Source organism: Chenopodium quinoa, unplaced genomic scaffold (genome assembly GCF_001683475.1).
Source record: "Chenopodium quinoa cultivar QQ74 unplaced genomic scaffold, ASM168347v1, whole genome shotgun sequence".
Classification (NCBI taxonomy): domain Eukaryota; kingdom Viridiplantae; phylum Streptophyta; class Magnoliopsida; order Caryophyllales; family Amaranthaceae; genus Chenopodium; species Chenopodium quinoa.
This window is the reverse complement of record NW_018743292.1, coordinates 4,129,102-4,152,479: the sequence shown is the minus strand read 5'-3', so window position 1 is coordinate 4,152,479 and position 23,378 is coordinate 4,129,102. Positions and strand designations below refer to the sequence as shown.

Sequence of the window (23,378 nt, the reverse complement as noted above, 5' to 3'; positions counted from 1 at the left end):
AGAACAAAACTTTACCCTTCTTGCTTCCTTGTGTATGACTTTGATATCTTTAAAGCCTATAAAAGGACGAAAAATATCTACAATTCCAAGTCAAGGAAAGGCAGGTGGTCGAATAAACATAAGTAAAGCATAAAAGAACAATTATAATAAATAAATATTAAGACATTACCTATTTGAAAGGTCTCTGTAGGACGTCATTTAGGAAATTTAAACGCCCTAACTCGTCATATATATACAGACTCTAGCAGCAATACGAATAATGAAAATTGTCAATTATTTCCATCATCAATTGTTCAAAGTTTCAAACAGTGACTCCTAAAGAGACATGGAGATGTAACTGTCCTTCCAACCAGAAATAAGTAGGACAGAGGAGAGGGAAAGTGAAAAATAAACAAAACGGTCGATGCAAAAGGTTGTATTGCCTCTTCTGTATGAAACTGTGAAACCCTCTGCTAGCTGAAAAAAAATGTGATTTCATGTGTACAAGTAAAAATAGAAGTATACCCTATACTTCTCATACCCTTCATTTCACATAGGTCAATACACTCAGATACTCACAAATGAGTACAGTGACACAATAATTCATGTTAAAGAGTAACACGTTATACCATGCATAAGATTCATATATATGCCAAGTACCACATCCGCCTTTGATACTTGCCATCAATTCCTGTCCAGCATAGCCACATAGGGCATCACCGGCCCTTAATCAAGCAAGACCCTCAAGGCCTCAATAACCCAATGTACAATAATTCAATAAATATTCTCCAGAAGATAGTAACCATAACAAAAACCAATGCAAACAATGAAATTTTAACAGCTAGCATTGAGAGGATACGACCAACTTCCCTTCTGGTGCAGTCAGTTGGAAGCCCATCAACAAAAAGAATGTTTGATTCAGTTTCATGCAAAGAGAGGCTTTCAACCCTTCGCTGAGAGTTAGGTCTCTCATAAATGATATCTGGATTGCCAGGAGGCACAGGACTGATTCCTAAAGGAACATCTCGCCTTTGGCTAAATAGAATGGGGTCTTCAAGGGAAGATGCGTAGCCTCTAGCACTCATTCCTGCTGTCAACCCGCCTAAAGCAGGCTCACTCCGTGCAGCAAAGCCTGAAATATCATCCAAACCATAAGCTCTAGACCGCAAGGGCACTACCTACAATAATACAAAAACACGTCAGGATCCAGATTCCAATGTATAAGAATGACTAGTAGTTGAGAAGCAAGTACTTACATCCCTGCCCAGGGGATCTATAGATGAATCGCGCAAATCATTTGATCGCAACATTTGATGAGCCATCTCTGAATCCTTTAATGTAAAGTGAGCTGAATAATCTAGCCTCCAAAGATTTGTACCTACACTCCCAGTCAGTTGGAAAGCAAAGATTCACATACAAGAAAAGAAAAGCCAAAATAAAACTAAGATCCCCAAATTGAAGAATATACAAAAAGTAAAGTCTTTCCACCATGTAACCTCAACTAGCATCAAACTCATGTAGAGCATATACTAGATACAATATCCATTTCCCATCCACAAAAAAAAAAGAAAAAAAAAAATCATAATTTATATGGATATTTTGGGAAAATGGAAGGACATAATATAATAATATGAAAGAAATGTGTTAAAAAAAAGGTTCATAGATATTCAGAAATCAGCTAATTGAAACATAAATACTACAGAGAAGCTATATATTGGGTAAACACTTACTTACCCAAAGTGAAGAGAGGTTTGAACCAAGAACCAAGAGTGCCAAAGCATTTATTTTAATCATTATACAAATCGCAAAATTATAATTTACCCAATTTTAGATAAATAAACACTAAGGGTCTGTTCTGATTTACTGAACTGAGCTGAGTTGAACTGAACTATTTATGAGAGAAGGAAATTAGGAACTGAACTAGAACAGGTCCTAAAGGTATCTTGTTACGGTGGTTTTTCATCCTTGTATTATATAAATCTAGCAAAATACTTAAATCTGAAAGCAACAGCCTGCCAAGCAGTTCCCTCTTAGGAGACTAACCAGATTTCCCCAACATCAATATGTAACCAGATATGGAATAAGCATTTCCACAACAAACCATGTGTTTGCAATATAAAACTAACTAAATAAATAAAAGAAAAGGAGCTCTTGCAAATCTATCACATCCATACAAATCATTGCCGCCAGAAACATAGTAGCAACCAACAGCCACCAACTATTATATATTAGACATTCCGATCATATTAATACTATTGCACCCCAGATGATTATTGCATACAAGAATCTTATTACAAGAGAAGAATCTTATGGCTGTTCAAATTAATCAACATTGAAAGCAAGAGTTAGACTTAGTCATTTCTTGTCCATTCAAAATCCAAACATACCTCAATACGGCATGAACCTACAAAGAGCAAAGACCATCCACATTAAGCATAAAACCATTCTACATCAATCCACATAGCACCTAAACAAGCAGTGGCTTACATCCAACTAGGGGTGAAAGTTCGGTTTTCGGTTTGGTTTATAGGCCAAACCGAAACCGAACCACCCTAATTCGGTTTTTGGTTTTTGGAAACCAAACCGCACCACTTTACTTTTGAAACCAAACCAAACCAAACCATATAAATTTCGGTTTCAAAAGAAAAAACCGAACCAAACCGAATTTTTTTGGGCCTTGTTTATTTGGGCTTTAATCTGCAATTTTTGTGGGCTTAAATCATATAAATATTATATTCATCAACATATGTAGTAGCATAAATGCTTAATGAGATTTAAACAACATTAACAAGTTCTAAAACTTCAAAGTTATAATTCAAAGTTTTAAAAGTTCAACACTTCATCCAAAAAAAAATAAAATTGTTCAACATTACAACTTTAACAATTGTTTAACAGCAGTAGCAACAAGCAGCATAGACCAAGTTCTAAAAGGCAGTAAAAAAAGTAGCAACAAGCAGCATAGACCAAGTAGCAACAAGCAGCAGGGCAGCAGCAGCATCATAACAGCAGGTCAGCAGCAAAAGCAGTGATAGAGCAAGGCAGTAGCAAGTCTGGCAAGTGGCAACAGCAAGTCAGCAATGAGCAAAGAGCCACATCAGTCTATTATTTCAAGCACTTCATCAATATCAGCATCACCAACTGCCATATTCTTCAAGTCTATCATAATTCATAACAAAAATAACCAAGTTAAAAATATATACACATAATGAAAATAAGTAACTTATGATTAGATGTTCTTATATATTACCCTCTTCAAGAAGCTCAACTTCCTCTAAACATTCTTCAATACTTGGAAATGGTGAAGCACGTAACCAATTTTGAGCACAAACAAGACCTTCTACAACTCGAGGAGTTAATGAGCTCCTAAACTGATCTAGAACCCTGCCCCCAGTGCTGAATGCACTCTCAGAAGCTACTGTCGAAACAGGGACAGCAAGAACATCACGGGCAATTCTCCCCACAGTAGGAAACCTTGAACAATTGAACTTCCACCAGCTCAAAATGTCAAATTCATCAATATCCTCCGCTGTATCCTCCTCCAAATATTTGTCTAACTCTATTTTTGCATCTCCATCTCTCTCACACTTGTGTTTCTTATACTTACTCTTTAAGACTTCAATCTTTTTATGTTTGGGACTCAATGGAGTTTTGCCATCCTTACTTGAAGACACTTCCTCCCTATTCACATCATTACTAGAAGAAACACGATACTCCTCATACAAAGCATTCAAAGCTACCTTCACATTATCAACTAACTTTGATGCAACAATAGGGTCATAAATTTCAGTTATCATCCACTCAACATAATCAAGCTTATAACGAGGATCAAGGACAACGGCAATAAAAATCAGGAGGTTTATTTTTTCTGGATCACCCCAATACTTTTCATATTTTTCTTTCATTCTACAAGCCATAAGACACATATCCACATCATCACTTGAAACCAAATCTTTCATAAGTACAGCAACACTCACCAATTCATGAAAAAACAAATTCAAACTGACATATAAAGAGCCAGAGACATGCAAGGTCAGATCATAAAAGGCTTGTAGAAATTCAGAAAGTCTTCTTACATTATTCCAATCATCAGAATCTGGGCTACCCTTACCATCCCTCTCATTCAAATCAACTACATAGTGAGGGTCTTCCCCAGAATACCTCTCAAAAGCATCTTGAAGCTCAATAGCAGCATTCAACATCAAATAGGTGGAGTTCCACCTAGTAGGCACATCAAGGCACAATCCCTTTTTTGTGTTGATTTTTTCATCTAAGACACATTTTTTAAACCTTTGCAACCTAGCAGGAGATTGTTTGATAAACCTAACAGCATGCCTAACACGTTGAACCGACTCATTAACAGTTTTCAACCCATCAGAAACAACCAAATTGACAATGTGTGCAACACAACGCATGTGAAGGAAACGACCCTTAAGAACCCCAGTTTTCCACCCATTTATTTTCCTTCTCATATACCCAATTGCAGTATCATTTGAGCTAGCATTATCAACTGTTATGCACATGACATTTTCAAGCCCCCAATCAAGCAAACACTTTTCAATTTCTTTGCCAATATCATCACCCTTATGACTAGAAATAGGACAAAAATTCAGAATTCTTTTGTGTAATTTCCAATTATTATCAATAAAGTGGACAGTCAAGCACATGTAATTGATTTGTTGTATAGAGGTCCATGTATCAGTGGTTAAAGAAACTCTTGAATTACACCTTTTTAACACATTTTTCAGCTTTCGTTTTTCAGTTAAATATGTTTCAAAACAATCTTTGGCTACTGTAATTCGAGAAGGAACATTAAATCTAGGCTCTATTACACCACAAAAATGTCTAAAACCTATACCTTCAACAAACTTAAATGGAAGTTCATCAACAATCACCATAAATGACAAAGCTTTTCTAATACTACCAGCATCAAATTTGTGGTATGTCAACCCACTAGTACCACCACTTGGTTCTTTAGCACTTTTAAATGAAAGCAAACTTTGTTTTGAATCTTTAGGGGTGTTAAAGGGATACTTACGACATCGCGAAATATGAGCCCATAACACACTAGTGCCGTTTTTCTTTGCCCCACACTTGTAGCTCATCCCACAATACTTGCAAATTGCCTGCATTCCAGAAGGTAAGTCTTCTTTATCAAAGTGCTCCCAAACTTCAGAGCGTTCTTTCATCCTCTTCCTTTTTGCTCCCTGTTCTTTTTTCTGATTTTGAGAGACTTGGTCAGTCTCATGTTCGGATTGAGGCTGGTCAGGAACACCACCCACGTTGGTTGTCATTCAATAATTCGTGGTTGAATAACAATCTGTAAGAATACATGCAAACTCATAAATTAAGAATATTGGATCTTTTAAAGGGAATAATAATTATACCCCTAATAAACAAAATCAGTAGTAACTGGCTAACTAAACCAAAGACAATAACAATTTAGCAATAATAATTAGCCCCCTAAGATTCCACCCCACCACCCAAAAACAATCAAATTAAGCACTAACTGACTAACTGTACCCAAAACAAGTAAAATCAAAATTAACAATAATAACAAAGATCAACAATCTAATAAACACTTATCAAGACAATGATAATGCTATTAATCATGCGAACCCTTGAATTAATAACTAACTAATAATCTGAAACAATCTTCAACAGAGTCCAATCGAATAGAGCTTCAAAATACCAGAAAATTCAGAATGTTTTACTAGACCAAAACCCTAATCAGAATGTTTTACTAGACCAAAACCCAAAATACCCTTCAATAGACCAAAACCCCGAAGCATCAAAATACCAGAAAATTCAGAATGTTTTACTAATTTGTACAGAATAGAAAATTCAGAAACAACATCGCAATATGAACATCAAGCATAGATTAAAACCCTAATCAGAATGTTTAACAAATTTGTACATGTAATTTGCAGATTTTCGTAATTAACATTTAACACTAATCATAATTAAAACCCTAAAAAAATATGAACATCAAGCATAATCAAAACTTAAAAGCATACCTTTGGACGGTGGACGGTGTCACAGTGAACGCCTGAACGAGTGCGCTGTGCCGGTGAACGATGGAGAATTGGAGAGTGAGAATTCTGAGAAACACAAAAGAGATGATTGAGAAACTGAGAAGGTGAGGGTGAGAGACTGAGAAATTCGCAATGAGGGTAGGGTAAGAGGCGAACTGAGGAAGTCAGGAGAGAGAATCAGAGAATGAGGGTTAGGGTTTTTTTTTTTTTTCCTTATATACTTAGGGTAAATCTGCCAATCTGGGCCTAAATTTCGGTTTTCGGTTTTTTTCGGTTTTCCATTTCCTCAAACCGAAACCAAACCGAAAACCGAAATATTTTTTTTTAAAAAACCGAACCGAACCACTTCAAAAAAAAACCGAACCATATTTCTTATTCGGTTCGGTTTTCGGTTCGGTTCGGTTTTAACCCGAATTTGTTTCACCCCTACATCCAACTGATTCCCATCATCGCTAAGTACACAATTTAACCATTCATATCCCCATCACGATTATCCATCGATATTTGTCGAAATCCATATATATTTCACTAAATCATCAAAACACCTTGTGTTCAGCATATAAAGGAGCTCAGCTTACACAAATGATCACTACCCAACATCCACAATATCTGTTATTCCAAATTTCAGTAATTTTTCTATAATGCGCACCCTAGATTACTAGTACCCTATAATCCGACACCCGAACACGTTACCAAATTCAGATAAACACAATAATTTCTCAGCAAACATGTAATCTATCACAAAATATTTCAATTTACGAGCAAAAGATTAAACAACTGAACCCACAAAAACAGTATCCAATTTTAATTACAACGCAATAAACTACAAGAAACCTACGTAGTAAAATTTACGGTGCCAGGAAAAAATTGGCCATTTCAATAACCTAATTAACATCAAAATTGAGCTAACCTTTAAATTAAAAGCATGCAATTCACAATCATAAAGCCCAAACAATCTATTGACAAATCCAAGTTCATTATAATTTTAAACCATAAAAATGAGAACTTAAACAATATATTAATTATTCGACACTTACCCCTCAGCTTCAGAATCACAACGATTTTACTTCCTCTCTTTTATTATTCGAGGACGAAAATTACCACCAGAAAATGCAATTGATAAACCCTAAAATAAGTTGAATTTCTGACAATCTGAAATTGAAAGAGAGATTATCGAAAACTTTCCGGTGAACTACAACTCTGTCTGCCGGAAAGAGGCAGCAGTAAAGTTACCTGAGTAAAACAAGACTAAGGGTTTTTTATGTTTTTTTTTTTTTTTTTTTTTGACGGGAAGTAACGAGGCTTTATTAAGTACTCATAATATCAGACAAAATACAAGCATGAACTTCGAGAGGGACTCTTCAATCCAAACTCGCAGCTCAGAAATTTTTTCACTAAGTTGAGCAAGCTTGTGAGTAGAGGTGGGCACCATGTTGTACCGAGCCGTCACGGGCCGTGCCCGGTGGTGCCTCGTGCCGTGCCCACCAGATCACGGGCCGTGCCGTGCCGTACCCCATTTTGGCCATCCTAGCCCACGGTACTGCACGGCCCACGTGCCTGTCGGCCGTGCCGTGCTGTGCTGGGCAGCAGGCCGGCCGAACTTAATATTTTTTTTTTTATATAAAAAAACAACTTGTAAAATAAGTATATTTAAATTTTTTTATTAATTTATGTTTATGTTTTTGTATTATTATATTGTTAATGTGCTTTTTATTATCAATTTATTATAGTTCTTTTACTCTTTATTATTTATGTTATTATTATACATATTTATTACTATTTAGCAAAAAGTAACAATGCACATAATTTAAAAATTTACGAGTGCGATAATACAAAAATTGATGAATAACTTATTTAATTTTATTATAAGTCGGTACGATAAATCGATAATACAATAATTTATAATGATAAAATCATACAATAATTAATCGATAATAGCCGTGCCCTCAGCTCGTGCCGTGCCTGCAGGCCAAACGTCGTGCCGCCCACCGTGCCGATTTCCAAAAATGTTGTCCACGGCACGACTCACGGCCCATGCCTGGGCCATCGTGCCGGGCCGTGCCTAAGGCGAGCTCGTGCCGGGCCGTGCCCGTGTCGCCCATGTGTCGGCACGGCCATGCCCACCTCTACTTGTGAGCAACCAAGTTGCCTCGTGTACCAATATGCGAAATAGAAAAGCTGGAGCAGCAGTTTCGCCCGTTTGCATAGGCTACCAAAACTTGTGAAGTTGTGATGGTTTTTGTGAGGTATTCCTATTTATTTAGTTGATTTGAATTTTCCCCCGAGTATGTGTCCAAAAAAAAAAGAGTAGTATAGTACTTAATTTTATTTACGGAGTAATAATATAATGGAAAAAATAATGGGGACTAAGTAAAAGAAAAGTTTTTCAAAAGTTGAATAATTAAGCCGATAAGTTAAACAAAGATGAGCTTTTTTGAACAAAAAAAAGTTTTTCATTTTTTTTGTTGGCCTATTCTCTCCGTCTAAACTTAACTAGATCAAAACTAGAAAAGAAAAAAAAAAAAAAAAAACAAAAAAACATATACTTGTAACTACAAAGAAATTTTTACTCTTATCATACTTATATTATTAATCTTAAACTTCTCGACTATTTTCAGTCAATCTAACATCTTCTTTCCTTGTTACTTTGTTGGTACCAGAAATATCTATAGAATAGTAATGTAGACCCTTTAAAAAAGGTGTGTACAATGGCCTAGTGGGGGAGTGTCCCATAATTATGCTAATGAGAATTGGTTCACTCAAGATTATTGTTTATGATTACCAAAGCAATGGATAGAAAAGAACTGAATTATCACAAAATTCACCATAATATTCGTCTCAGTTGCAGCAAGCAATTAAAGTGTAAAATGAAAGAGAAGTCACAAAAAAACTTAGCATTTAATTGAAAATTGTGCGGCAGGTTGCCCCTGTCGTAGGAGCAGCTTTCCTCCAATATACACAACAAGTAGCTCAGTACATGGATTCCTCAGATCCTCACTGTAAACTGCTCCTCTTGTAACTGTAATGCATGTTCTGCAATCTGCTAGGAGCACAACATTGCTCAATTCAAGAACTTCTGTAGCAAGTCTTTGGAGGTGTTATTACCGGAAGACAAGAGGCTAATAAACAATGAGAAAGTGTCAGCGTCCGCTTCAAATCCTTGGCAACCATAACATCGCGATAGTATAGTGCATTTGACAAGTCATTATTAAGAATGAATCCTCGGATGATCGTATTATAGGTACATTCATTAGGGGGACAACCATTTTCATCCATTTTGCTTAATAATTGAGCAGCTTCACTCATGAGCCCTTTCTTACAGAAGCCTTTAACCATTATAGTGTACGTTTTACAATTAGGTTGCAGACCCTTGGATACAAGATCAGAGAAGAAATTTGCTGCATCTTCAAGTTGCCCAGCCTCACACAAACTGTTCATTAGGATATTGTAAGTGACAGTAGTAGGCTTAATACCTTTATCCTCCATATCTTCAAGTAAAGCCACTGCCTCACAAAGCTGTGCACTTTTGCAGAGGCCATCAAGCAATGAGCTATATGTGACAACATAAGGAGTAACTCCTTACTATACATAGTGAAAAAGGTAATGACTTTGTCCATGTCAATATATCATCATTCATTCCATTTTGATTTAACTCACATATCTATTGTAAGTGTTGCTCTCATATATCCATCTAAAAAATTAAAAAAATAAAAAATAAAAAATAAAATAAAATTGGGACATTAATATACTTAATAGATCACTTCTTTTTTTAAAAAAAATAAACTGCATAATGAGTTCATGCTTCAACAAATTACTGACAAATGACCCAAAAAAAAAAAGCGGCCAATTTTCTGATCTACTGTTTTCATTGGTAGCATAGAAATGTCTTAGACAGGATCATCTAGTCTATTCCTAAAAATTGGCACTTTCAGTCATCACTCTTAAAGGTTTTACAATAATTAAAACAGGTCATAATAATCCTTAAACGTCATCAGTTTGTGGAACAATAGGTTAAAATTCAGCTACGCTAAGGCCGTTTTTCAAAATATACTTCCTGTTGTTTCTTCCTCTGTAAACAGACGAAAAAGAGTGTTTTCTTCATCATCATGCCCTTTACTTTTACTGTCATTTACCTGAGATACGAATGCATCTGATTCTGATAAAGCATTCTTCTTTACAGATATGAATGCCACTCTCTTGTTCAATGTAGAATCAGGCTTAGATAAGCTTGGAATTAGGGAAGTTACTGAGCCAGAAAGAGAACTGCCTTTCACCAGGGTGCTTTCTGTCAGTTGTAACTCATTTTCTGAAACGTTCACTGGTACTGAAGGCATTTGAATCTGCTCAGCATTATAAATGTTTTCATTGGAGATGGGTGATGGTGATTCAACTCGTTTTCTTTTTAAGAGAAACTCTTCACCAACATTTTCATTAGCCTTCTCAGAATCAAATTCATCATCTAAACAAACAGAAAGAAAAAGAGGATCAAACTATCATTGCTGACAAATCTCACTGTGAAAGTGAAACAAAAACACTGCACTTGAATCTAAAATTTTAAATAGACAACTTTTGGGCTAATGAGGGGCACAGACCCAAACAAAAACAGGGACAATCAAACTACACAGCGTGGCCAAGCACTCCTTCAAATGAGAAGAATGTAATCTTACATGTACAGCAAGAAAGTAAACAATTACTCAATTAGGATGTGTTTTGATGGGACATTAAACAGAGGCATTTCTGTATGTTATTGGGTGAAATAATGATTTTGGTTTGAAAATAGTTTTCCCAAGGTGTGGAAAAGCCAGGAGTTTCCTTGCTTCGCAAAATGCCACACTGGCTTCCTCATTTTCTCTGCCCATCCATCCTCTCCACTTCACCGAACCAAACAAGGGAAAAAGCTAATTTCCATTGAAATATAGTTTCAATAGAAAATTAATTCCAGTTAAGAGGGAAGGGATGGGGGTGGACACCAGCATGTTAAGGCGTTAAAGAGTGGAAGATCCAGTTAAGGGAGAGGAGATGGGGTGGACACCAACACATTAAGGCCTTAAAGAGTGGAAATTGTATCAGAGTGCAAGCATGTTAAATATCAGAAATGGAAAAATGAAGAGGCCGAGGGTGGGGTGAAATATTACCTTCAAGAAAAGCATCAATACTTTGGTACTTTATAGATGTTCCAAGAGTTTGTACTGTTTCTGAGCTCCCACCTTGATGTAATATATTGCCTTTATCAGATTTTTTTATCAATACAAATTTATCCGTTTTCCAGACACATTCTAAGACAATAACTTCCTCCTCCAATGTGGGATAATACTCTCGAAAAACCTGATTCAATTGTCATTGAGTTGTATAGGCAAAATGTTTTCAACAGTAGTAGAAAATGGAAAAAAAAAAAAAAAACTGTGATGACTGTTACCTCCATTCCATTGTGAGTTATTTTTATGGACTGTTTATTCTGAGCAAGAGAAGAGACTTCGTTGAACACAGAAACAACATCCAGTAGCATCTGCATTGTGTAGAAACATCAATTACACTACGATTTTTTACTATTGCAAGAGTAAATTTAAAGTTGTGGGTACAACAAAACCAATATCCAAATCGCCAACATATTTATTCTTCCCCCACCCTCACGACAGCTCATCTACTTAGCATAGTAAATTACTCAATTATTTAGACTATTTTGATTAACCAGCCAATAGCCAAGACACTAAGAAGTCCCCACAAGCAAGCACAAGTTAGCTAGCAAAGTGGAGCCTGAACTTGTTGTGCATGCAATAGACCCACAGTTAAGTACTTGCCTGGAAACAAAGTGTCATCTGTTACCTTTCAGAGACTCCACACACCTAATGTTCACATGACAATACAAGTGCATCCCCAACCTAGGAACTTGTAATTTAGCAGGGTAACAAATAATACTAAAACAATAGGTAATCCATATAAATCAGTGAACAGAACCTATATCATCTACAGCACTTTTTGTAAGGGGGAGTAGCACAAGAGTTTATAGCATTACATTGATGACGATGACACACAACTCTGTTAATCTCACAGCTGGTGTAGTTAGCATAGAGGGGGTTAAGATATACTCAACCTTACCCCTAAATAGTTGCAGGTTTCTCAAGTAGATTCTTAAACTTAATGTTCATAGTAGCATCTGAGTGCTCCTGGTGAGATGATAAAAATATCTGCAAATTCCACATATATTAACAAAAACAGTATACTTCATATATAATGACATATAATTTTAATCTTTTGCCTCACAAGCTCAACTATTAAGTAATCCAGATTTTCTTTTGCCTCACAAGCTCAACTATTAAGTAATCCAGATTTTCTTTTGCCAAGGTCAGAAGGTCCGCAAAAACCATGTTTTCCTTATATCATTGAAAAACAAGAAAAATACATGAAATTTGAAGTCTTCTATCAGGAAGCAAAAGGTTGAAAGACATCTGGTTACAAGTCACACAGCCTTCTGCTCTCTTAGAAATTTTACAAATACCATAAAATCCAGTAATCGACTATAACAAACTTTTTTTTATGTTTAAGCAAATCATTAGTTGCTAATTACAACACATTAAGACAAGCTTCAGCAGAAATATTGAAAATTATTAAAAGTACAACAGTCTTACCTGCTGAATCAAAACTCTGAGGCGAGCCAGCAGAGCAAGAATCATTACAGAGAACCCCATGAAAAATGAACGGGCAAGCAAAGTAGATATATCACTGTAAGAAGGTCAAGGAACGAAGGAAGATTCCAAAAAAAAAAGTCTTTAGAGATTTTATCACCAAATTGTGTGAATCATATCAGCAACAAGATCCTACTAAAACAGGAAAAATGAACAAACGAGTGAATCTCTGGAATCTAGATGTGAGCTGACAAGATCTAATGGATAATTTCATATTGCATCTAAGTAAAACACAAAGGATACGTAGCTGCCTTCAGTATAGGCTCGACCATCTGCAGCAGCAAAATTTATTACAGTATAAGAACAGGTCTAGCAAGTAATCCTTAAATAGCTGTCAGCTATAGAGCAATTTCTTCTTTAGCCATTAGCAACAAGGCATTAACATCTAAATTTCAGTGAAGTTCAGGAGCACCCCCCGCCCCAACACAACCACCCCCCCCCCCCTCCAAAAAAAAAAAAAGGGAGATTTTGCTTGAGTGAAGAAGCAGTGAAGCATCTTACAAGACCTGATAACACTAGGAAACATAATATTTCGCACCTCAGATAGCAATCGTGCTGCCCCATGAAGACGTTCCATGAAATTAAATTGTACACCGTCGCGTTTCCTCCTTTTCAAACTGTCAAAAAAAGAATTGCACAAGTAGATGTCATACATCAAAAGGCTATCTATACTAACTAATTTTCTTTCTCACCCTTAGACACATTAACTTTTAACGACTAAGTATGCACACTCAGTTTTCTCTTTAGATGATCATAGCAAATTTGCAAGAATGACATAGACTCTGAAAGCACAAGGAAAGAAAATCCAAATAGCCAGACATTTGATATTTAACGTGGTTCAGAAACTTATAAAAGCATATTATTAGCAATATAATACACTAGAACCTCCTAAAGTCCTAAGCAGAGGAAGAAGAGGAGCGAGTTGCATTTCCCTATCCTAACTATTAACCTCTCTCAAACCTAATTTCTATATGAAGACATGACCCTCTCCATGAGGCATCTTTGTCTACTCCCCCACCCTCTGAAGTCGAACAAAACAATTCATTCTATAGAGGATTATGCATATTTCCAATATTAGTTATATTATTAAACTCAGAAAGATGCAAGAAAAGGTTCGTCAATGCTTTAATGTTGGATTTCATAGGCAAAATTTTCGCAGTTCCTTACCTTTCAAGAAGATTTGCCTTTTGTTTAGCTTTTCTTCCAGTAATAACATAGAAACATGAATCTAAAAGCTCCTCCAACTGAACTGAATGTAAAAGCTTTAGGTCCCTCCTTACCTAGCAACACAAAGCGAATCAGTGGAATGCGATACCTTAGACCGCGAAAGTCCAGCAGTTGTACAACAATAATAATAAGTTAATAACAGAAAAGTAAAAAATCAGTAAAATAAAAAATTGAGTAGTATGTGTAAATTACAAATACATTTTGTAATCACAGCAACACATTTAGAAGAACAACCTTCAAAAGGTACTGAAAATACGAGCATCGCCGATGCTGATTCTTGTTCTTATAAATGATCCGGTCAAGAATTCCGGATTCTGCTTGCAATTGACACAGGAAAGACTTCACTCTGTCCTCAACTTGTGCAGCCATTAGAGCTCTACACCGACGATTTTCAATGAATTAAACCTAAAAATTATCAAAAGGATTATTGATTATACATACACCAATACCTAATCGAAGTAATTGGAGTGTATAACGGTATAAACAAATTGAAATAACAATTTGATTTTCTCTTCAAACTAACTGTTGAAATCCTATTATCTCGTTGAATTGACAGAAACTAGTATGAAGAATGAAGATAATCTGATTATGAATTGAGAAATTAGCAGCTGCAAAAGAAGTTTACCTTTGGAATTTTGAAGAAGCAGATGATGAACCAAGGCAAGCAACAAAGAGAAGAAGCGTTAGCAAGGAGGCGAAGGCGCCAACGACGGCAGGCGCGGCGGTAGCAGAAAGCGCCGGCGAGCAATGGCAGTTCCGGTTTGTGGGAGTGACGGTGGTAGTGGCGGCTGGGCTATCTGTGGTCTGGTGTATAGAGGAGAGTGAAAATGGATTTTTTTGATAAATTCTGTTTTAATTGAAAATATTTTTTTTTATAAATTCTACCAGAAGCTGCTGCCTTGCGCTATGGACCGCAGGCGATGGGGCGCTTTGGTTGTGCAAATGTATGGGGGGAGGGGGAGAGTGATGCTCTCGGAGTCTCGGTGTTATTCAAGGGGTTAATAATGCGGGTGACGTTCGAGTTCTAGTGTTTCTACTTTCTAGTCTACTATGATATTAGACGTTTATGTTGTTTTTTTTTTACTAAGTATCTATATTTCTCATGTTAAGAGCGCAGGTAATATCATTTTCCATCTCGTGTCTAGATGGGATAAAATGGATGGTAGATAGCTCGTTTGTATGAACTCATTCCCTCAAAATATTCCCACTTTGATGGATTTTGATTTACTCATACAGTAATAATGCATGCTAACTTTTCCTCAATAAAAAATAATAAAAAAGTTAATTTCACAGAATTCTTTACAAAAATCAAATATAAGTCACATTTGATAAATTGTAAGAATTTAGGACTACCATTGTTCATTGATAATCAAGAAAATTTTGGCCTATCAATGATAAAAGTAAAAAATGTAGAGCTACCAATTAAAATTTCTCAATGTTAATCCATACACCGAATTTCCACTGTTTCATAATAATAGCATCCGTTTTCATTCCAAAAAATTGAAACCATTTGATTTTTACACTATATACGTTGTATATACGTGGTATATACTTTTTAGATTATACGAAGTATTTATTTTAGGAAAATTATAACAATATAATCCCGTGTTTTATACATTTTTCTTATGAGACCCTTGCAACACAAGCAAAGAAGAAATAGCAAGAGAGAAAAAGCAAAATAGAATTTCTAGGTTTGTAGGAAAATCATTTGATGCATAACACTCTTTAATACTATATTACTATCCCATGAATCTATTTTTATAGCCTTTACGTATATAATGTAGTGGAGAGTGCATAGTGTTATTTGTTTCATCGGTTTTTTTTACAAGGTTTTTTTTATATTTGTGAACTTCACGGGGTTACTAATACACAAATTTGGGTGTTTTTTAAATGGGAGATCAATGAAATGTATCATTGTTAGTCGATGATTTAGTTGTTACGGATCAAAATGACTAGAGCACGGATTGAATTTTTAAACTTATATATGTACATGAAATTTAAAATTAGAGTTTTTAACCAAAACGACCAGATTGCTTATAATAAAATAAACAAAATAACTATGAACACTAAAACTCGACACCCGACTTGACACCTCAATTCAAATTTGCCAACCGGAGCCATTAAGCCTAGAACAGTAGAACACCTTGCCAAGTAGAGGGGAACAATGATATGAAATTATAATCCTTCTTTAGTCTTTACTCTCTCAGATTTTGATTTTCATCCCAAACACATGGAGATAAACTTGGAATGAAATAACATCTACACCTACTGCTGCTGCTTCTTCCTTCTTTCATGGCGGTAAAGGTAATTGTGCCCTTCTTCCTCTTCTTTCTTTTTGCTGTTCCACTTTTCAATTTCATTACCGATGTTTTTCCTCTTATCAAACTTTTTCTGCTATTGAACACCGTCGTTTGATTGTCAATTCTGTTAAACATCACTACAAATTAGGGTTTTCCGATCTCAATTTTCCACTCTCTCTTCCATCAATTGACTTCTTTACGTCCTCTTCCTTCTCTCATCGTTTTCACTCAGCTTTTCACTGCCATTTCCAAATTGAAACACCTTCATCCTTATTCAACCATTATTTCTCTTTCCAGGCACATTGAATTACTGGGTATTCGACCTGATTTGCATTCGTTTGGTATTCTTGCTAATTGCTACTGCCATTGTTAAACTGAAGCACCTTCAACCACATTCCATCATTATCTCTCTCTTCGCCCACCTCCATTTTTGGGGTATTCGACCCGATAGGCATTCATTGGGTATTCTTGCCAATTCTTACTGCCATTTGGGTCGTATCGATTTCGGGTTTTCTCTCCTTGGTAAACAAATTAAAGTCGGGTATCCGCCCGATTGTGTTACCCTTACCACCTTAATCAATGGCTATATCAATAATGATAAGCTCCCACTAGCTGCTCAATTGTTGGATAAAATTGTCGGGTTAGGTTTCGAACCGGACATTGTTACCTATGGTGCTATGTTCAAAGGGCTTTGTAGGATCGGCGACAATGCCGGTGCTCTTGATTTGCTTGAGAGAATGCAGTCTGGAGGGCGTTGTATGCCGAACCTTGTTTCAGAAACATTGACAAGGCTCTTACTATATTACAAAATATGTTTCAGAAAGGGATAGCACCAAATGCTGTAACCTATAACACTCTTATTGATGGCTTGTGTAAAACCAATAGACTTACACTTGCACGCCAGTTGTTCACAGATATGCAAGCTCACGGAGTTACTCCTGATGTTGTTACGTATAATTCATTGCTTGATGGCCTATGTAAAAGTAAACAGCTTGATGAGGCAGTGGCCTTACTTGAAGATATGGAGGATAAAGGTATTAGGCCTGATATTGTCACTTACAATATCCTAATGGACAGCTTGTGTGAGGCTGGGCAACTTGAAGATGCAGCAAAATTCTTCTCCGATCTTGTGTCAAAGGGTCTGCAGCCTAGGATTAGGACATACAATATATTAGTTAAAGGCTTTTGCAAGAAGGGATTAATGAAAGAAGCTGATGAAGTGTTGAGGAAAATGGAGGAAGATAGTTGTTTACCAAATGCTATCACCTATAATATGGTCATCAGAGGATATATTCTCAGTAATGACTTCACAAAAGCCTTATACTATCATGATCTTATGCTAAGCAAGGGGTTTGAAGCTAATGCAGACACTTTCACATTATTTATTGACCTCTTATCTTCTGATAAGTAAGTGTTTCGTCTAAGGGTCTGCTTCAGAAGTTCCTAGAATGACTTCTTCTTGAAAATAAGATGATTGCGAATCATGAGAGATTTTGGATCTATGACAATTTATATTTCTGCTCTATTTATATTAATAAATTTATAATGTTCATACCAGAGTAGTCGTTCCTCCATTGTCTTCAATCACAAGATGGCCTGAGGAGTTGGGTAGGGCCTTAGACAAACGGTATGTACTCTGGCTTAACGTTTTCATGTTTTTGTTTTTCTATAATTACTTGTTTTCTTATGTGATTCTGTTTTAACTTGCCCTTGCTAAGCTAATGTTGGCCTGCTGGCATCTTGCTTTGTAATGTTTCCTGCTGATCCTTGAGATTATTCTGTAGGTCCTTCTATTTTAGTCAGAAAATTGGCTTTTGAAAAATGGCTATATGATTCTGCTTTGATTATAATCTTTTTAATTTGCTGGGCTTTGAGTTTATCCAGTTTCTGGTTCTGTCACGCAAACAATGCAGGTTATTGGATTTTGGTGAACATAGTCTATTTTTCTTTATTTTTTGGTGAAATTTATCACCCAAAACCCCCCTTTCACTCTTTATATATAGGATAGAAATATAGGATATAGGATTCTTTGTTAACCGTGTAAAAACATTAAATGTGACCTTTTGGAAATGAAGGGAGTACTATACAAGTATTAGATTTCTTTGCAACCTCGCCTACAATTAAGAGTATTTCAAATTGGCTTAGGAATTGTTTAGAAGGCTACTCCATCTGATAAGCCTTGGTTTTGGCATTCTTTTGAATTGTTGCCTTGGTTATTGTGTTCATATTTTCACTTAATATTCATTCTACCGTTTTATCGAACTTAAGTGGAACGAGTATCTTTGTAGAACTTAAGAGGCGTTTGTTGATGGCTTTTTAATGTCGTTTGCTTTTTGTTACATCTAAAGTAAATATATGAACATAGTTAAGCTTTCATCTTTTTTATCCCTACCCACCTTCCTCCTCCTACCTTTCACTGACACTACCATTTTCACCTTTTCTAACACCTTCTTCTTCTTCTTCACCTTCCGCTAACATCATGTTCTTCGTCTCGATCAACAATGTGAAATTCAGGGCGTAGTCAACCTCAAAGAGTAAGGGTGACCATGTCCTCCATTAAAGCTGCTACTTAAATTAATTTTCCACCTTGAAAGTACACTATTAATAATAGACAAGAACTATAGAAGTTATTTAATTACTTTTAACATTTTCCCGATTGGCCTCCAACAACAAATATGAGTGAAATTATTTGCCTACCCCCAACTAAAGTTACTAAACCCAGGAAAATACATCCGCAGCCCTTAATAAACAAAACTTTCAGCCCGTTTTGTGTGTGGTTGGTTACACCGTGTGACCATTTATATATAAAAAAATAAAGTAACCCCTATAATATTGACCAAATAACTCCTGATCGAGTAACCTCTAAAACACTGACTAAGTAACCTTATAATACTGACGAGGTAACTCCTTTAACACGGACCAAGTAACCTCTATTACACTAATAAAGTAACCCCTGTAATCGAACCATATCCCCCCCGGAAGCCCCCCTTGGGGGGGAAGGAACTGCAATAAGGCTGCCCTGCAGTCAACCCAGCATTGAGTTAAGTTCCAAGCCTTGAGTTTGTCAGGTACTTACCAAGACCCACCATTAACCCGCTTTATAATACAACGATATTTTAGTAATTCTCCGTCTTGAACACATTCACGAACGTACTCGGAGTTGCGGAATAGGTGGGTCAAACCCACCCAAGGCTAGGCTTATGTGTTTGATGAACTTGTATTTCCTCGTCGTCTAATGCGGATTGTGAAGTAATTCTTAAAACAAAAATCAGAAAATCAAGAGAAGTAGAAGAACAGGGATGACGATGACGATTACTTGCAAAGCTGCCGCTGCTTATAACACCATGTTTACCTTCCTGTCTCCATTAATGGTGTTTTTCTGTTAGAAGGCAAATCAGTTGGAACTTGCAATACTCAAGAAATGAAGATTACTCCTAATTTCAGATATTCTGCTTCCATTGGTAAATCTTCAACTCTTGTTCTTCCTTGTATTAATTTCCCTTTCAATTTCATCTCTCATTTTTATTTTTCACGACATTTTTCCAGTAAAACAATTATTGCAATTGATGGTCTTAAACTATTTCTCAATTCTGTTATAGAACAATGCAAATTAGGGTTTTCCGATCTCAAACTTCCACATTCTCTCTTCAATCAATTGACCTCTTTGCGTCCTCTTCCTTCTATCGTTGTTTTCAGTCAGCTATTCACTGCCATTTCCAAATTGAAACACCTTCATCGTCAGTCCACCATTGTATCTTTCTTCAGGCAGCTTGAATTACTGGGTATTTGATCTAATAGGCATTCGTGGGGTATGCTTGCCAATTCTTACTCCCATTTGGGTCGCATTGATTTCGGGTTTTCTCTTCTGCGTAAAAGCCTTAAGCTTGGTTATCCTCCTGATCATATTTTCTTTGCGTCCTCTTCCTTCTATCGTTGTTTGAACTGGGATTGCAACATGGATAAAAAGGAGGGAATGCAAGCAACTGGGATAAGCAACAGTCCATATTATGGCTCAATGTGTGCTTGATTATGTCAAACATAATGTTCCAGATTGTACTATAAGATATACTCGTAGAAAGCATGTACTACGTGCATTGATGACAGAAACAGAACATATTCTGAGTCTTGATCCGAAAAGTATAAATCTTAATCTGAGTAAAGTCGAGAGAACTGCACTGCAGTAGGAAGGCGTCATAGCAGTGTTGATTGTTGAATTCTTCACTCTTTGGGACTCTAATTGATATGTATGAGTATGCTATTCCAATGTTTGCTCCTCACTTTTGTAATTGTTTGAGCAATGTCAACCCTAAATTCTTTGTATAGCATCCCCTCCCTTTGTTGCAGCTAACACAGGAACTTCCAGCAGAATAGGGAAGAGTATATAATAGGAATGTTATGCTGGCTGAGAGGTCCTGATGTTATATTAGTTTGTTTTAGCCTGACATCATTTTCTTTTTTTTTTTTTTTTTTTTTTTTTCTTCTTTTAGTGTTGAATAAAATCCTTAACTAAATACTCACACTCTTTGGTTATGGTTTTGAATTATTTGATCCCCTTCCAACCACCCCGTATCCTTCATCGCAGTAGCGTATGTTGTGGAACATAGGTGGACTGTGATTATTGTCAGTCATTATCCAGCCCAATCACAATGTCTGATAAATCTAAATATAATGGCGAGAGGTGAGATGATAGTTGCACTACTGATTTAGGGTGTTACTATACTTGGTGAAGAAATTCATGCTTGAAATTGAAACTAATGTTTGGAATTTGAATTAAGGTCATGTTAGACTTGGTCTAGGCTAACAAGATTTATGTATCAAGTACTGTATTAAGTTGGTTAATCTGTTGCTGTCAAAAAAAAAGACAAATGTTTGGAATTTGAATTAAGGTCATGCTGGTTGACATATTTTGTAAAGATGGTAATGTTGTGGAAGCAGAAGCGATTTTAAGAATCATGACTGATAAAGGTGTAGCTCCTGACATTATTACTTACAATGCTTTACTTGATGGTTATTGTTTGCGTGGTCAGATGGAAGATGCAGAAAAGCTACTTGATATCATGGTCCAGAATGGTTGTGAGCCTAATCTTGTAAGTTTGAATACTATGATCAATGGATATGTCAAACTCAAAAACATTGACAAGGCTCTTACTATATTACAAAATATGTTTCAGAAAGGGATAGCACCAAATGCTGTAACCTATACCACTTGTATTGATGGCTTGTGTAAAACCGATAGACTTACACTTGCACGCCAGTTGTTCACAGATATGCAAGCTCACGGAGTTACTCCTGATGTTTTCTCGTATAGTTCATTGCTTGATGGCCTATGTAAATGTAAATGGCTTGATGAGGCAGTGGCATTACTTGAAGATATGGAGGATAAAGGTATCAAGCCTACTACTGTAACTTACAATATCCTAATGGACAGCTTGTGTGAGGCTGGACAATTAAAAGGTGCAGCAAATTTCTTTTCTGATCTTGTGTCAAGGGGTCTGCAACCTAATTGTAGAACGTACACTATAATGATTAAAGGCTTCTGCAAGGAAGGGCTCATGAGTGAAGCTGCTCAATTATTAAGCAAGATGGAGGAAGATGGTAGCTTTCCTAATGGTTGTACCTATAATACAATCATCCGGGGATATATTCACAATAATGACTTGTCAAACGCATTATACTATCGCGACATTATGGTGAGCAAAGGATTTGAAGCTGATGCTGACACTTTCTCGTTGTTTGTTAGCCTTTTGCCTTCCGGTAACTAAAGTGACTCATCAAAGGACCTACTTCAAAAACTTACAGATTAACTTGAGGCTAGCTGTTCTTCTTTAGGTTTCTTATTCATATTTTTATCACTTATTGAAGTATTGTACTAATTCAGCTAGGAACTCTTCTATATAAAACCTGTATGTAGCTCTGACCTCAAATATGAAATTTGTGGCTTAAAGTGAAAAATTATTGTGACAAGCAGTTTAAGTCCAATGCCCTTTAAACTGTTAGATATTAGAGTTATATTTGAATGTGTGTATGTTTTGTTTGTCTTATATATTCACATTATGACTAGCAAAAGAGAGGGATTTGCAACACGAAGAAAGAGGGAATGCAAGTAACTGGGATGACCACCATGACTTTCTTCTCTGTGTTTCTGCCTTCAGTTTGTAACCCATATCAACAGTCCATTTTATGTTCCTTATGTGTGCGTGAACTGTAGAGACTGTCAATTGCAATGTTCCGGATCATAGTGAAAGGTAAACATGTAGAAAAGCATGTACATTGTTGACAGAAACAGAACATTTTTTGGCACTCTTTATCCGAAAGACTAGAGGTAGAAATCTTGATCTGAATAAAAGAAGATGATTTGTAGTAGCTGTCTAGCTGATCATCACTGCAGTGTTGAATTCCTCAGTCTTTGGAACTCAATATTCAAAAACTAATTAGTATGTACTTATTTGCACATGATTCTGATGTGGCTCTCTATTGACCTATGATTTTGCTCCTTGCTTTTGATAAGTGTTTGAGCAATAGCCACTCTAAATTCTTTGTAGAGAGAAGAGTTACTTTATGATATACTAGTTCCTGAATTGATCGCACTTAGCACACAAGTTTTAGGATTGTAGGGATTTTAGGTTGTAGGTTTCTATTCTGTTGTGTAGGAGATGAGATCAGCCTTCTTAAATTTGATCCTCTTCAGTTGGGAATCAGATATATAGATTGAGAACATGTGGTTTCAGAGGCTACTAATTGATACAGATCAAAGCTGCTGCCTGAAAGGACAGTACAGAATTCATCAGCTTTCTGGTGTTGTGGCATATATGTATTTTGTTGTACATAATGGATTCATTTCCCAACTCTACTGTGTATCTTGATTGATGTTCATTTTTCTCCATCAATGGAGCATGGCCAGTTTTTGGACCGGGAATTCTGTTTTAGATATGCCAACACAATCGTCAAGATGTTCTTTGATTGTACTGGTAATTTGTAATTTCTGAGATGATATTACAGTCCCATATCTGACTTATACTCTCACTTGCCCGTGCTTTGTTTATTTACTGTTTGCTTCCTTCCAACTCATGTCCATATTATTTTGTGACCTGCGTTTCTGGTCTATGTTGTTCTTTGAGTTGGAAGAATAATGGTGAGCACTAAGCTGATAACTAGAA

The 23,378-nt window shown here is 36.2% G+C and overlaps 4 protein-coding genes across 9 annotated transcripts; 2 read left to right on the top strand and 2 right to left on the bottom strand.

The window, feature by feature from the left end:
- Positions 1-9,077: 9,077 nt before the first annotated feature.
- On the bottom strand, positions 9,078-9,694 carry LOC110737236 (putative pentatricopeptide repeat-containing protein At1g12700, mitochondrial). Its single transcript, XM_021917603.1, has 2 exons — positions 9,669-9,694; positions 9,078-9,561 (listed from the first exon to the last, which is right to left on the bottom strand). Exons 1-2 carry the CDS (start codon positions 9,692-9,694, stop codon positions 9,078-9,080), a joined length of 510 nt encoding a protein of 169 aa, XP_021773295.1.
- A 49-nt stretch (positions 9,695-9,743) lies between these two features.
- LOC110736504 lies at positions 9,744-15,138 on the bottom strand. 2 transcript variants are annotated; one of them, XM_021916727.1, is made up of 9 exons: positions 14,547-15,138; positions 14,156-14,297; positions 13,862-13,974; positions 13,233-13,311; positions 12,938-12,966; positions 12,638-12,731; positions 11,428-11,517; positions 11,147-11,336; positions 9,744-10,470 (listed from the first exon to the last, which is right to left on the bottom strand). In XM_021916727.1, exons 2-9 carry the CDS (start codon positions 14,288-14,290, stop codon positions 10,052-10,054), a joined length of 1,149 nt encoding a protein of 382 aa, XP_021772419.1. In that variant the 5' UTR covers positions 14,291-14,297; positions 14,547-15,138; the 3' UTR covers positions 9,744-10,051. The 2 variants fall into 2 exon arrangements, with proteins under 2 accessions (XP_021772419.1, XP_021772418.1); XM_021916726.1 differs by having other exon boundaries at positions 14,156-14,326; positions 14,547-15,134.
- Positions 14,669-20,248, top strand: LOC110737235 (pentatricopeptide repeat-containing protein At1g12300, mitochondrial-like). Its single transcript, XM_021917602.1, has 5 exons — positions 14,669-14,723; positions 16,519-16,991; positions 17,042-17,628; positions 17,780-17,848; positions 20,020-20,248. The coding sequence occupies exons 1-5, from the start codon at positions 14,669-14,671 to the stop codon at positions 20,246-20,248; spliced, it is 1,413 nt and encodes a 470-aa protein (XP_021773294.1).
- On the top strand, positions 17,632-22,238 carry LOC110736503 (putative pentatricopeptide repeat-containing protein At1g12700, mitochondrial). Of its 5 annotated transcripts, none has more exons than XM_021916724.1 (3): positions 17,632-17,848; positions 21,249-21,308; positions 21,393-22,238. In XM_021916724.1, the coding sequence occupies exons 2-3, from the start codon at positions 21,249-21,251 to the stop codon at positions 21,981-21,983; spliced, it is 651 nt and encodes a 216-aa protein (XP_021772416.1). In that variant the 5' UTR covers positions 17,632-17,848; the 3' UTR covers positions 21,984-22,238. The 5 variants fall into 5 exon arrangements, with proteins under 5 accessions (XP_021772416.1, XP_021772417.1, XP_021772415.1 ...); XM_021916725.1 differs by having other exon boundaries at positions 17,632-19,682; XM_021916723.1 differs by having other exon boundaries at positions 21,249-22,238.
- The last annotated feature ends 1,140 nt before the right edge of the window (positions 22,239-23,378 follow it).

Coding starts and splice junctions, on each gene's coding strand:
- LOC110736504 (XM_021916727.1), bottom strand. CDS start 14,290: ATGGCTGCACAAGTTGAGGACAGAGTGAAGTCTTTCCTGTGTCAATTG. Junction 12,967..13,232: donor CAGCACGATTGCTATCTGAG/GTGCGAAATATT, acceptor TTGCTGCTGCAG/ATGGTCGAGCCTATACTGAA. Junction 12,732..12,937: donor CCTATACTGAAGGCAGCTAC/GTATCCTTTGTG, acceptor ACCTTCTTACAG/TGATATATCTACTTTGCTTG.
- LOC110737236 (XM_021917603.1), bottom strand. CDS start 9,694: ATGAGAGCAACACTTACAATAGATAT. Junction 9,562..9,668: donor GCAACACTTACAATAGATAT/GTGAGTTAAATC, acceptor TGTCACATATAG/CTCATTGCTTGATGGCCTCT.
- LOC110737235 (XM_021917602.1), top strand. CDS start 14,669: ATGGCAGTTCCGGTTTGTGGGAGTGACGGTGGTAGTGGCGGCTGGGCT. Junction 17,629..17,779: donor GACCTCTTATCTTCTGATAA/GTAAGTGTTTCG, acceptor TGTTCATACCAG/AGTAGTCGTTCCTCCATTGT. Junction 17,849..20,019: donor GGTAGGGCCTTAGACAAACG/GTATGTACTCTG, acceptor TTGATCTAATAG/GCATTCGTGGGGTATGCTTG.
- LOC110736503 (XM_021916721.1), top strand. CDS start 21,111: ATGCTGGTTGACATATTTTGTAAAGATGGTAATGTTGTGGAAGCAGAA. Junction 21,309..21,392: donor ATGGTTGTGAGCCTAATCTT/GTAAGTTTGAAT, acceptor AATATGTTTCAG/AAAGGGATAGCACCAAATGC.